We start from the raw sequence: 13,796 nt of genomic DNA, 5'->3' as shown, positions 1-13,796 counted from the left end.
GATGGAGAGTGAGGAAAATAGAGGCGAATAATAAAGACTCCAACAGCACTTGTTCTGGTTATAACTGTCCATCATCCGGTGTTTATTCTCAGTAAATAACGCCGTATCCACAGTCATGAAGCCTGAGGCTGTTGGCTAAAGCCGAGCGGAGGACAAAACTGACGCACAAAGAAAAACACTGACCGCTCTAACAGCACCTTAGTTCGTGTCCCATCAACAGGGGAAGAGCTACGGCCTGAAATGCTCTTCTCCTGCAACGAGCTCAGCAGGAAAGACCAAACTGGACGTTTCTTTGGCGGCCCGGCGTTCGGTGGGATGAGTCTTGTTTATTTGTTTGTAAATGTGGGCGTCCGGCTCACATCGACATCAGTGTCACTCAGAGCCTGCAGGTAGTCAAGACTTATGAATATGTATAGAGTGTGACGGCTAAAGAAAGAGAGAGAGAGAGAGAGAGAGAGACTGGAGGAGAATCGATGGTGAGATGGTGAATGAGGGGAAGAGAGGAGGGGAATAGAGACTACAACAGCAAAAGAGGTGGAAATATTGACAATAATTGAAGTGAGAAAAGGAAAGAGGCACCTGATGTTATGATGATTGAGGAGAAATTATTTGAGGAGATTTTATTCATAAGTAATGTGACACGCTCTCTCTCCTGTTGTCATACGCCGCTTGAATTGGCACCGCCTGCCCATCCAGCGCTGAAGCAGCAGCATCAGTAGCCTCCCTTTATTGACGTTCAGGCTTTCACCCGAGCACCCAGGGGTTGGATCATGTAGTATGCAATCCAGATATCCAATATACAGAATATATGCCTGTAAACATTGCATTAACATATGAACCCATATATCTTACTCATAATGATTTACTGTATTTGGTCAGTGTAGCATTAGGGGGTCTTTAATTGGGACAGCCGTAGTATTTAGATCTGAATCTGGACACCCATGTGTGTTTCCACTATGATGTGACTTTAAACTACATTTGAATCCAAATCCAATATTTTGTTTGCTGTGTTTCCTTTTTATGACTCTTCCGTTTGTTGGCATTATTAAATGAAAATGTCTTACCAGCACAGACACAAGCTGAGTCTGTTTATGAAACAGAGGCTGCGAGAGAAGAAGCGAGACTAATGTTATTTGAGAAATGTGAAAACGTATTGATCTGGTGAAAGCTGTTCATGCTGCTTATGTGTATCTATGAATTCCTACACTAGGATGTGTCTATGTGAGTCAGAGACATTCACAAGTCGTTTTATGCCAGTTCGAGTCAAGTCGTGAGTCACCAGGGTAGAGGTCTGTGGGTTATATCAGTATAGTCTCGTTGTTAGCTGCAAGTACAGCATTGTGCAAAAGTAAACCTCTACTAAAAGCCTGTGAGCCTAAAAAAAGCCTGTCATTACAGAATATCCTTCAGTCTGAAAGATGGAACTAAAGGGCTACATGTTTAAATGAAAGAGCCTAACAACTTGAGTTCGGGTTGAGTCATGAGTCAGAGTCAAGGCACTAGTCGGTTTAGGATGAGCCCAAGTCGGGTTGTGAGTCAGTTAAAGGCAAGTTTGAGCCAAGTCACAAGCCAGCAGAGGGCACATCCAGATCGGGTTGTGAGTCAGTTAAAGGCAAATTTGAATCGAGTCACAAGTCAGCTGGGGGCACATCCAAGTCGAGTCAAGAGTCAGATAGTGATGAGTTTGAGTTGAGTCACAAGTCTATTAAGGACAAATCAGAGTGGACGCTCTGTGGACCGTTGTGAGTCAGTTAAAAGTGCTGCGAATCAATTAAGGGCAAGTCCAGGTCGAGTCATGAGTTAATCGAAGACTAGGGTCAGCCGAGTCATGAATCAGTTAAGGATGAGTTAAGATGCAAGTCAGTTGAGGGTGAATCAGAGTCAAACTGTGTATCAGTTAAGGCAGTCGAGTTGTGAATAAATTAAGGGAGAATCTGAATCGAGATTCAAGTCGGTTGATGTCGAGTCCAAGTTAAGTCACAATTCAGTGAAGAGCGAATTCGAATTGAATCATGAGTCAGTTAAAGGATTGAGTTGGAGCCAGTTGAGGGCAAATCAGAGTGGAGTTGTGAGTCAGTTAAAGGAGTCAAGCAGTGAGTCAGTTAAGGGTGATTCCGAATCAAGCTGTTAATTAATTAGGCGTGAGTCTGAATTGAGATGCGAGTCATTTGACGTTGATTCTGGTCAAGTCTCAACTCAGTTAAAGGTCAAGACAAATTGCGAGTCAGTTGAGTTGTGAGTAATTTCAGGGCAAGTCCAAGGGAAGTTCCAAGTCATTTAAGGGAAACAAGTTTTGAGTCCGTTAAGAGTGAATTAGAGTTGAGTTGAGTTCGAGTCACATGTCAGTTAAGGGTGAGTTTGGGTTCAGTCTCAAATCAGTTAAGGTTGAATTTGAGTCAAGTTGTGAGTCCATTAATAATGAGTTTGAGTTGAGTCGGAAGTCAGATACGGGAGGTGGTTCATGAGTCAATTTAGGGTGATTTAGAGTTAAGTTAAAAGTCAGCTGAGGTCAGCCGTTTGAGTCACATGTCAGTTAAGGGTGAGCCTGAGTTGAGTTCTGTATCAGTTAACAGTGAATGAGTCAAGCTCTGAGTCAGATAAGAGTGAGTTTGAGTTGACTCTCGAATCAGTTAAGGGCAAGTTTATTGTAAGTTGTGAGTTAGTTAAGGGCAAGCTGGAGTTGAGTCACAAGTCAGGTAAGGGAGGTGGGTTATGAGTCAAATAAGGGTGAGTTAGAGTTAAGTTAGAGTCAGCTGAGGCCAAGTTCGAGTCACATGTCAGTTAAGGGTGAGTTTGAGTTCAGTCTCAAATCAGTTAAGGTCGAATTTGAGTTGTGAGTCAGTCAAGGGCAGATTTGAGTTGAGTCACAAGTCAGATAAGCGAGGCGGGTTGTGAGTCAATTAAGGGTGAGTTAGAGTTAAATTAAGAGTCAGATGAGGGTGAGTTCAAGTCACATGTCAGTTAAGGGTGAGTTTGAGCTAAGTCTTCAATCAGAGAACACTCGATTTCGAGTGGAGTCAAGTTGTGAGTCAGTTAAGGGTGAGTGTGAGTCAAATTGTGAGTTAGTTAAGGACGAGTCCAGGTTGAGTTGTGACTCAGTCAACGTCTGACACTTGAGTTCGAGTCTCTATCTCTGATGGGAGCTGTGTGTATTTTGATTAGTGGGTTTTTAAAATGCTGCCACATCTACAGAAGCAGGTTTTATCTTACTGGAGGCAGCCCTGCAGAAACAGGAGTCTCTAGCGCCGGACGAATGAGTGTGGTGGTCGTGTTTGTGAAAATAAACGAGTGTGTGATAAAAGGATCAAGCCGCCAGAGATGAGGACCAGCAGGAGGAGAGAAGCAGAGCAGCGGGGAATCACAAGCTTCATACAGATACACGGAGCGCCTGCCGGCACCCAGAGACGGTAATGCAGCATTCACATATACAGATACACTACGTGTCCAAAAGTTTGTGGACACCTGCTGATTTATCAAGGGCATTTATGAGTGACATGTGAGTTTCTCCTCCTTTGCTGCAGTAACAGCCTCTACTCATCTGGGAAGGCTTTACACTAGACATTGCTGTGAGGATCTCATGTTGGATACTGAAGCTGGATGATTAATTGTGGATTACAAAGACGGCTCCAGCTCATGGAAAAGGTTTTAGATGGAGCTCCATTACTCGGAATGCAGTTCCACTGCTCCACAACCTAAAGCGAAATATCATTGCCCGATGTTAAGTGGGGGCTAGAGGAGTATAAAGCCCCCCAGCACTGTGCTCTATCGCAGTGGAGCTGCATTATCTGGTGTGATGGAGATCCATCCAGTAGCTTTGGTGTGAGTTGGAGTCCCTGTGTCCTCTGTGGTTCTGTCCCTGACCTCACAGTCTGACCAGCACCATCAACCATACAGACATGCAGTCTCTTTATCTCTCCCTCATGGAAACATAAAGACATCGCGTGTCCCTCTGTCCTTCAGTCAGGGTGGGCATTTCCTTTACTCTTACATGCAAACAGGTAGACTCAGGTCTTTCTCTCTCTCACCTTTTCTCTCCTTCTCCTCTCTTCTTTCCATGCCCATTTCTTTCTCTGTCCTTCTCTCTCTCTCTCTGTCTTTGTCTCTATCCTCTTTCTCTTTATCTCTCTCCTATCCTTTGTCCCTCTGTCATTCTCTCTCTCCATCTTTCTCTCCCTCTCTTTCACAGTCCCTCTCTCTCTCTTGTCCTCCTCTCTCTCTCTCTCCCTCTGTCCCTCAGTCACTTTTTCTCTTTCTCTCTCTTGCTCTCTCCTCCTCTCTCTCTGTTTATCTATCTCTCCACGTGCACGCGCGCGCATCTCTGTTCCTCTTACACACACACACACACACACACACACACACACACACACACACTGTGGAACGCATCATGTTTAAAGGACTTAGAGGTGTCTAACTCACGCGCTGCTGTGCGCTCGGCGCGCGGCGATGCTCGCGATGATGACGCTCTCAGGCCTGGGCGTGGTTACGGCTCTGCACGCGCCTTTCCACAACTTCTCCAGGAGCTGCTTCTGACCCTGCAGCACGGTGGCCATGGTAACCCCGCGCGGAGGGGTCAAACCAGAGAGAAAAAGAAAAGAAAGAAAGAAAAACTGCTCAGGGGTCAGTGCAGGAGGCTCGTGCGCGCGGGAGCTGTCCAAGTCCTGAATCCGGCAGATCTCAGTTCTCCCGCTTCTCCTTCCCTTCCTCCCCTCCCGCGGGTTGTCTCGTGTTTTTGTTTTTATTCTGTAGCGCAGAGAGCGCGAGCAGACTGGGACGTCACGCTCAGCACGTGCCGCCTCCTCTGTTTGAGAGACCGCGTGTGGTGTGTTGTTGCGAGCGCGCGCGAGAGCGAGAGTGTGTGGGAGTCCAGCTGATGGAGGCTTGTTTTGTCAGGAGGAGTCAGTGACGTAGAGGAGCAGGAGGAGGGGGTAGAGCGGGATAACATATAGGCTTTCTCTCTCCCACCCCCACCCCCCGTCACCCTCTCTCTCTCTCTCTCTCTCTCTCCTCTCTCTCTCTCTCTCTCTCTTTCTCTCTCTCTCTCTCTCTCTCTCTCTCTCTCTCTCTCCTCTCTCTCTCTCTCTCTCTCTCTCTCACTCTCTCTCTCTCTCTCTCCTCTCTCTCTCTCTCTCTCTCTCTCTCTTCTCTCTCTCTCTCTCTCTCTCTCTCTCTCTCTCACTCACTCTCTCTCTCTCTCTCCTCTCTCTCTCTCTCTCCTCTCTCTCTCTCTCTCTCTCTCCTCTCTCTCTCTCTCTCTCTCTCTCTCTCTCTCTCTCTCTCCTCTCTCTCTCTCTCTCTCTCTCTCTCTCTCTCTCTCTCCTCACTCTCTCTCTCTTTCTCTCTCTACACTCGAAAATATAGTTTCCGTAACTGGAGTTTAGTGGACCTCCTATTAACCTGGTAGACACCAAAACTGCCCCCAACAGATAAACAGCACTTAAAGCTTTGATCTTTGAGAGAGAGGAGAAAATCAAGCTGCTTCAGATCTGAAATCATCCACAGGCGTTTCTGTCCATCCTTCCACTGTGAGAAGACCACTCAGCGCTGTGGGTCTGAAAGGACGTGTATCTGTTCAAGAAGAACCTCACTGAGAAAAGGAGACGGACACATCAAACAAAGAAGCTGAACAATGGACTGACCACCCCAGAGTCCAGACCTCAACAACACAGAATGGGTTTGGGATTATTTTCTTTGAAAAACAGAAATTGAGTCTATATAAATGTTACTACTATACGATACTGTATATATATATACACACACACACACACCAATCAGACGTAACATCATGACCATCTCTTTGTTTCCCACCAAGGAGGTGGTCATAATGTTGTGCCTGATTGATTGAGGTCAGGACTCTGTGCGGGCCAGTTGAGTTCTTCCACACCAAACTCGCTCATCCATGTCTTTATGGACCTGCTTTGTGCACTGGTGCCCAGTCATGTTGGAACAGGAAGGGGCCGTCCCCAAACTGTTCCCACAAAGTTGGGAGCATGAAATTGTCCAAAGTCTCTTGGTGCTGAAGCATTAAGAGTTCCTTTCACTGGAACTAAGGGGCCGAGCCCAACTCCTGAAAAACAACCCCACACCATGATCCCCCCTCCACCAAACTTTACACTTGGCACAATGCAGCCAGACAAGTCCCGTTCTCAATTTGTCCCTAATTTGTCCATCAGATTTCCAGACGGAGAAGCGTGATTGGTCACTCCAAAGAACACGTATCCACTGCTCTAGAGTCCAGTGGCGTCGCTTTACACCACTGCATTCCACGCTTTGCATTGTGCTTGGTGATGTAAGGCTTGGATGCAGCTGCTCGGCCATGGAAACCCATTCCATGAAGCTCTCTACGTTGTTCTTGAGCTGATCTGAAGGCCACATGAAGTTTGAAGGTCTGTAGTGATTTAATCTGCAGAAAGTTGGTGACCTCTACGCACTATGACCCTCAGCATCCGCTGACCCGCTCTGTCATTTTACATATATACATACATATTATTTTTACATAGTTTTGACAAAGTTTACAAATATCTGCTGTCCTTCTCTTGTAAAAACGTGCCACTGACTTATATTAAAAGTAAGATATGTTTTTTCCTTCTCCTCCTAAAGTTAACATTTTGGAGATACAGGGTTTTGGGATCTTTCAGACAAACAAATAAATATTTATTAATTTTTTAATCTATTAATTTATCTATTAATTATTTTATATTAAGGCCGAGGAATCTGGGCTTGAAATAATAATAAATGGCTTAATTATTTGTCTTTTGGTAAACCGACCTGAACACCACACAAGTGTTAAGGGGTTAAGTCGATAAATGAATCACACTTTGTATGCAGTATCTGCTGAAGCTGAGGAAGGCCTTCACGGCCGCATTTTTGAAATTCCTTCAGCATAATGTGAAGGAGCGGTCAATGCAGGCTGTGGCTTCCAAAGACATGAAGAAAAAGTCAGTTTGATCAGAGCTGTTCAATCAATATGTTATCTTTGAGCCCTGATGGTGTGTTATTGCCTACGATAACATATCCGGACACCTATAATTACCAGAAATACTGCATCAGTCTGCACATCGCAGGAGCTGAAAGCAAACAAATCTGTGGAAGAGTGAGCTATATTCTGTCTTTACCATCCACCACACCATCAAATGATGTCATGATCGCAAATATGAGTAATAGCGAAACGTCTGTGTTGATGGAGTTTGTCACTGTTTTCTTATACTAACATGAGTCCTGCTACCACTCCGGCATTCACTGCATTCATTGTCTAGCTGAAGGACTAGAGCTCTAGGCAGTTATACAGTTAGACATAACTGTGTCGTCAGAACAAATCCTTGTATCTCCAAAATGAGACTTAAAAACATGCTCTACTTTTACTGTAAGTGAGAGGAACCAGACTTTGTCCAAGTAATTTTGGGTCATTTCTTTTGATCTATTCATCACGAAATTTACATACAATGTAAAGGGCAAAGTTATATCAGTAACACTTTATTTGAAGGCTACCTACATAAGGGCTTCATAACACATTCATAAGCACTGAATAATGCGTTTATGAAGCACTACTTGAACATTTATTAAGTGCTTATGTCGGTTCTCGCAACATGTTTTATGAAATAAATGACATTGTACTGACATAATATGAATAAACGTTGAACATATTTACAGCACTAAACATTTAAACCCCATACATAATTGCATCAATCATCTTATCCATGCCATGGAGGGAAGAGGGGGTGGTTTCCAGGCAGATTTCACCTGATATTAATACAATGTCGTCTTAAGAATGCTGACATATAAAGTTATGTATAGTGTTTTAAATGTTTAGTGCTGTAAATATGTTCACGTTTTATTCATATTGTCAGTACAATGTCATTTATTTCATAAAACATCTTATGTCATCAAGTTGCGAGAACCGACATAAGCACTTAATAAATGTTCAACTAGTGCTTCATAAATGCATTATTCAGCTCTTATGAATGTGTCATGAAGCCCTTATGTAGGTAGCCTTCAAATAAAGTGTTACCGTTATATCTAAAACTGAAAATAGGCTACTGTTCCTAAGGCTATATGACACCTACATAAGCTCATCATGACAACTGACATAACCCTACATGAATGTTTTATTAATGCTCTGACACCAGTGACAAGCTTGTTGTTGCAGCTGACATAAGCCTACATGAATGTTTATAAATGCTTATTCCAATAGATGCCATCTGTCATAAAGGCTACTTAAGCTATTCAAAAGTGGCAAATATAAGTTTAATAGCGATAGACGCCTGTTGGAATAAGCATTAATAAGCATTTATGTCTGCTGCCACGACAAGCTTATTGCTGTTGTCAGAGCAAAACCTTCTATCTCCATTTTTGTCGTTTTTCAGTTTTTGCCATGACTTGAAAATACCCATTACTCTTTATATTGTATGTACATTTTATGATGAATGGACAAAACCCAAAGGCCTAAAATGCCTTGGAAAGACGTCTGGTTCCATTGACTTACATTAAAATGAAAGCATGTTTTTTCCTTCTCCTGTAAAGTTACTGTTTTGGACATACGAGGTTTTGTTCCGACTAAAGCGATGTGTAGGTGTCGTGTAGCCTCCTGAACAGAATCTTACAGTAAAGTCTATTGTTTTTCTTTCTCGTCCTCTCTTCCCTCTTTCTTTCTTTCTCTATCTCTTTTGCCCCCTTCTCTCTCTCTCACACACACACTCTCCCTTTCTCTCTTCTTTCTCCCTTACTCTCTCCTTTGCCCCTTTCTCCCTCTTCTTCTTTCTTTCTTTCTTTCTTTGCCCTTCTACCCTATCTCTGTCCCCTCTCTTTCTTTTTTATTTCTCTTCTCTCTCTATCTCTCTCTCTCTCTCTTTCTCTCTCTTTTGCTCTCTCTCTCTCCCCCCTCCCTGCCTCCATCCCCCATCTTTGACAAAGCTATGTGTCCTGTTCCCTTAATCAGCATAATAATAGATCTTAGGGTGGGCAGCAGACGGAGTAGAGACCCTCTGCTGAGTTTAACACATGCTGCACCTGCACACACCACCCCACCGCTCACCACCACTGATCTCACTCTCACACACTTAACTGAACTGTCACACACCTTACAGAGTAGTATTTAATATTAACCCATTCATGTGTAACTGCTAAATGTAGAATTATAAGTAAAAATGCCTTTTCTTCAAACTGGACTAGTAGTGCGTAGTGAAATTGTATATAGTTTAATGATAATGATGTTGTAAACGTGTATAATTGTATTAATTGTATAGAGATAAACTCAATCAGAATATCAAAAAATCAAATATCAAATCAGATCAATGTTTTCTCTAACATTTCTTTCATTTTTATTGCATTTAATTTGAAAACACTGAAGTTTTAAGCAAGTTTTCGCTTCTGAGTGATATTTATATAAGGCACAGTAAATGGCAGCCAATCTGAACAGAGCTTGTTCATATGCCTCAGTCTTAAAGGCACAGTAACAAAATCAGCCTGTTTAAAACTTCTACTCACTGGCCACTTTATTAGAAACATGTACCTTAGGCTTCTACTCACTGGCCACTTTATTAGAAACATCTACCTTAGGCTTCTACTCACTGGCCACTTTATTAGAAACATCTACCTTAGGCTTCTACTCACTGGCCACTTTATTAGAAACATCTACCTTAGGCTTCCATTCACTGGCCACTTTATTAGAAACATCTACCTTAGGCTTCTACTCACTGGCCACTTTATTAGAAACATCTACCTTAGGCTTCTACTCACTGGCCACTTTATTAGAAACATCTACCTTAGGCTTCCATTCACTGGCCACTTTATTAGAAACATCTACCTTAGGCTTCTACTCACTGGCCACTTTATTAGAAACATCTACCTTAGGCTTCTACTCACTGGACACTTTATTAGAAACACCTACCCTGTACTACCACTTACTGACCACTTTATTAGAAATGCATACCTTGTACTTCCATGCACTGGCCACTTTACAAGAAATGGCCACTTTTTACCTCCTTAAACTGGTGCTTTATTAGAAACACCTTCATTGTACTTCCACTTGTTGGCCACTTTATTAGAAACATTTGCCCCTTACATGCATTATATAGACATTCAGTAACAGTGTAGCCCATCTGTTGCCATGCAATGTATCAGCCATCTCTGCTCAGTATTACTGTCTGTGTTAATGTCTTGTTTGAATTGAACTTAAAGCCAATTTTTACTTTATAGAAGTCTTAGCAATTCAGCTCTTCATTTTCTTAAGGCAGATGGAGAGAATGTGAGAGAAGATATTATAAAAAAAGGAATAAGCATAATTTCTGTCATGTTATCTGGTCTTCACAGCATACACTACACGCCTGTGATCTCTGTCTCTCTTTCTCACACACACACACACACACACACACACACACACACACACACACACACACACACACACACACACACACACATTCAAATTCACATGCAGATCTAATAGGTATGCAGAGACACCCAGCTACACTCGCTGCCTTGATTAGTTATGCATATTTTAACCACTAACACGAAACTCAATGTGTAACGCCACCATCCACTTAACGCTAAGTGGAAGCCTCATCAGCGTGCTTTGAATAAAGATTAAGACCAAGCACACTCAAATTAAACCAAATGCCAACGCAAAGCATGTTCAACTAATCAACCAATATGTTTAGGCTATGCTTCAGAATACTGTACGCACTACCTGATCCTGTTTGTATTCAGTCTGGGACGAAGCCTGAGCTCTGACAGAGTGCCGAGCCAAAAGGATTCAAAATAAGAAGCAAATAACAAGAAAATCCATCTACAAACCATATAAGACACACATCTCTGCCAAAGCAGGTTAAAGCAGGTCCTCTCCCACATTCAACCAAATAATTATAAACTGATTTTAAAGCTTCGTTATTCATTTTTAAAGCTGTAAATGCTTTGGCACCTTCATCAGACCTTAAGCTCAGTCAAATGCTGCAAAAGTCTGCAGTAAAACAGATAATGTGGATTTTTTTAATCATAATGTAAAGATAACTTGCTCATATTCATCAGGATCTTTAAGATAAAGATTTTCCAATATGTTAAACTTTTTTTAAGTGTCATATTTAACATTAAACGTAATATTAAACATATTTAAGTGTCTTCTCAGAGAATGTGGTCACTTATTTTTTCTTAGAAAATCAGCAAAACATTTGACTGGATATGTTCACATGGACGAAAGTACTGGGACACCTACACATTACACCACCTGGGGCTTTTATTAAGTTCCATTCTAAATCTATAGGCATTAATATGGAGTTGGTCCCCTCTTTGCAGCTGTAACAGCTTCCACTCTTCTGGGAAGATTTTTGCTGCCCATTTATCCAGAGAACATTTGTGAGGTCAGACACTGGTGTTGGATGAGAGGGCCTGGCTCGCAGTCTTCGTTCTAGTTCATCCCAAAGGTGTTTGATGAGGCTGAGGTCAGGACTCTGTGAGGGCCAGTCAACTTCTTCCTCACCAAACTCACCCAGCTGTGCCTTTATGGACTTTATGGCTCAGTCAGGCTGGAATAGAAAATGGCCTTCCCAAAACTGTTCCCATAAAGTTGTAAACATAAAATTGTCCAAAATGTCTTGGTCTGCTGAAGCATTAAGATTTCCCTTCACTGGAACTAAGGGTTCTAGGTTGACCCCTGAACCCCCCCTTCCCAGCATTATCCCTCCTCCACCAAACTTTACAGTTGTCACAGTGCATTCACCCAATAAGACTCGTCCAACAGACTGCCAGACAGAACAGCATATAAATACACACGCATTTTCTAAACCACTTATGCCTTCGGGTTGCAGAGGCATGCTGGAGCCTATCCCAGTCATTGGCCGGGAGGCAGGACACACTCTGGACAGTATATATATATATATATATATATATATATATATATATATGTATCATGATTTGCTGTCAATGATTTGGTTCTCATGCGGGAAAGGGTGGAGAGCCCTCTCTGGGTCGGGGATGAGCTCTTGCCTCAAGTGGAGGAGTTTAAGTATCTCGGGCTCTTGTTCACGAGTGATGGTACAAGGGAGCGGGAGATTGACAGGCGGATTGGTGCTGGTCAGCAGTGATGCGGGCTCTTTACCCATCTGTTGTGGTAAAGAAAGAGCTGAGCCATAAGACAAAGCTCTCGATTTACCGGTCGATCTATGTTCCCACCCTCACCTATGGTCATGAGCTTTGGGTAATGACCGAAAGAACGAGATCGCGAACACAAGCTGCCGGAATGAGTTTCCTCCGCAGGGCAGCTGGACTCTCCCTTAGCGATAGGGTGAGAAGTTCGGTCATCCGGGAGCGACTCAAAGTAGAGCTGCTGCTTCTCCACGTCGAGAGGAGCCAGTTGAGGTGGTTTGGGCATCTGGTTAGGATGCCTCCTGGACGCCTCCCTTGGGAGGTGTCACAGGCAAGTCCACCGGGGAGGAGACCCCGGGGAAGACCCAGGACACGCTGGCGTGACTATATCACCCAGCTGGCCTGGGAGCGCCTCGGAATCCCTCCCAGGGAGCTAGTGGAAGTGGCTGGGGAAAGGGAGGTCTGGGCCTCATTGCTCAGGGTGCTGCCCCCGCGACCCGAACCCCGGAGAAGCGGAAGATGATGGATGGATGGATGGATGGATGGATGGATGGATGGATGGATGGATGGATGGATGGATGGATGGATGGATGGATGGATGGATTTGCTGTCATTACATTTTGAACCTTAGTCATATTTATTATTATAATGATTATTCTGTGATAGTGAAAATCATCCGCTCCAGACATGATCTAGGCACTCTCAGATGAGCGGATTTGCATTTGTCACGCAGGTGCTACAGCAGGTTACACTGAACCGCTTGCAAAAAGAGACTTTAGTATTTTAAACACTCTCTCAGGAGAGCTGGAGAGACTGTGAGACAAGTTTAATGCTGTGCTCTGAGAGGAAGATGGAAAAAGCGCTCGTTAGGAAGTTGCGCTGTGGATCTAGGAGGCTCAGGCTGTCCTGTTCCAATAACTTCTAACATTTCTCTTTCTGATGCTTTTCCACATTGCTTTAAACGAGCAAGTTTGTTGACCCACAGCCTTTTTCACACAAAAATTAAGCTGCATAATCCTGCCCTGCCTGTCATCCTGTGGCATGGATATGTACCACCTGGAGGAGGTGTTGGCAATGCCGCCCAAAACAGCCTTTCTAACTGAGTGTGACCGCGCAGTGGAGTGTGGATGGTAATTAAGGGTTATTTAAAACACATTCTTTCTTATTTTCATCTCAAATTATAATCAGTTCTAAGTGCAATAGCGCCTAAATATAGCCTGTGAAAGTCTCCTTGACAGTATTAGTTCAGCCAGAAAGCAAATTTATACAGTTAATACCAGCAACAGCTAGTTTGTTTGTGTTAATGTAGCTATAAAGTAATGGAAGCGCAGGCCAGCATTTTGATGGGGGGGGATCTTTTTCCCCCAAAAGTGGACTTCATGTGGCTCTCTACTCCAATGCCCCCTAAATACACGAGCACACTTCAAACCTTTTAATTTAGACATATTTTATTCATTATAAGTTTGTTGTGAGTCTGTTGTTGCTGTCCTTATTTGTTCGTCTGTTGCTCCCCACTGTTAACATAAACTTGATATAAATGTAAGTGTTACTCAAACTTCCTACATCTGTGATGTGACTTCATTGTCTTGTCTCTGTTACTCACCTCAGTTGTCTGTTGCTTTGTTCCATTGTCTCTGTTGCTGCCCTCCATTGTCTATCTCTGATGTTGCTGTCCTTTATTGCCTGTCTCTCTACTGTTGACATAAATAGATAAGAATTACATCATG

General features: G+C 43.2%; 1 protein-coding gene across 1 annotated transcript in view; it reads right to left on the bottom strand.

The window, feature by feature from the left end:
* The window catches only part of srrm4 (serine/arginine repetitive matrix 4), a 115,565-nt gene extending 110,693 nt beyond the window's left edge, over positions 1-4,872 (bottom strand). The window contains exon 1 of the mRNA XM_017711186.2: positions 4,417-4,872. Within this exon, the coding sequence (XP_017566675.1) occupies positions 4,417-4,550 (134 nt within the window). The 5' untranslated portion in view covers positions 4,551-4,872. The remainder of the gene's footprint in view (positions 1-4,416) is intronic.
* Between the last annotated feature and the right edge of the window lie 8,924 nt (positions 4,873-13,796).

The sequence above is a fragment of the Pygocentrus nattereri genome, chromosome 20 (assembly GCF_015220715.1).
Source record: "Pygocentrus nattereri isolate fPygNat1 chromosome 20, fPygNat1.pri, whole genome shotgun sequence".
Classification (NCBI taxonomy): domain Eukaryota; kingdom Metazoa; phylum Chordata; class Actinopteri; order Characiformes; family Serrasalmidae; genus Pygocentrus; species Pygocentrus nattereri.
This window is presented reverse-complemented; position numbering and strand designations above follow the sequence as displayed.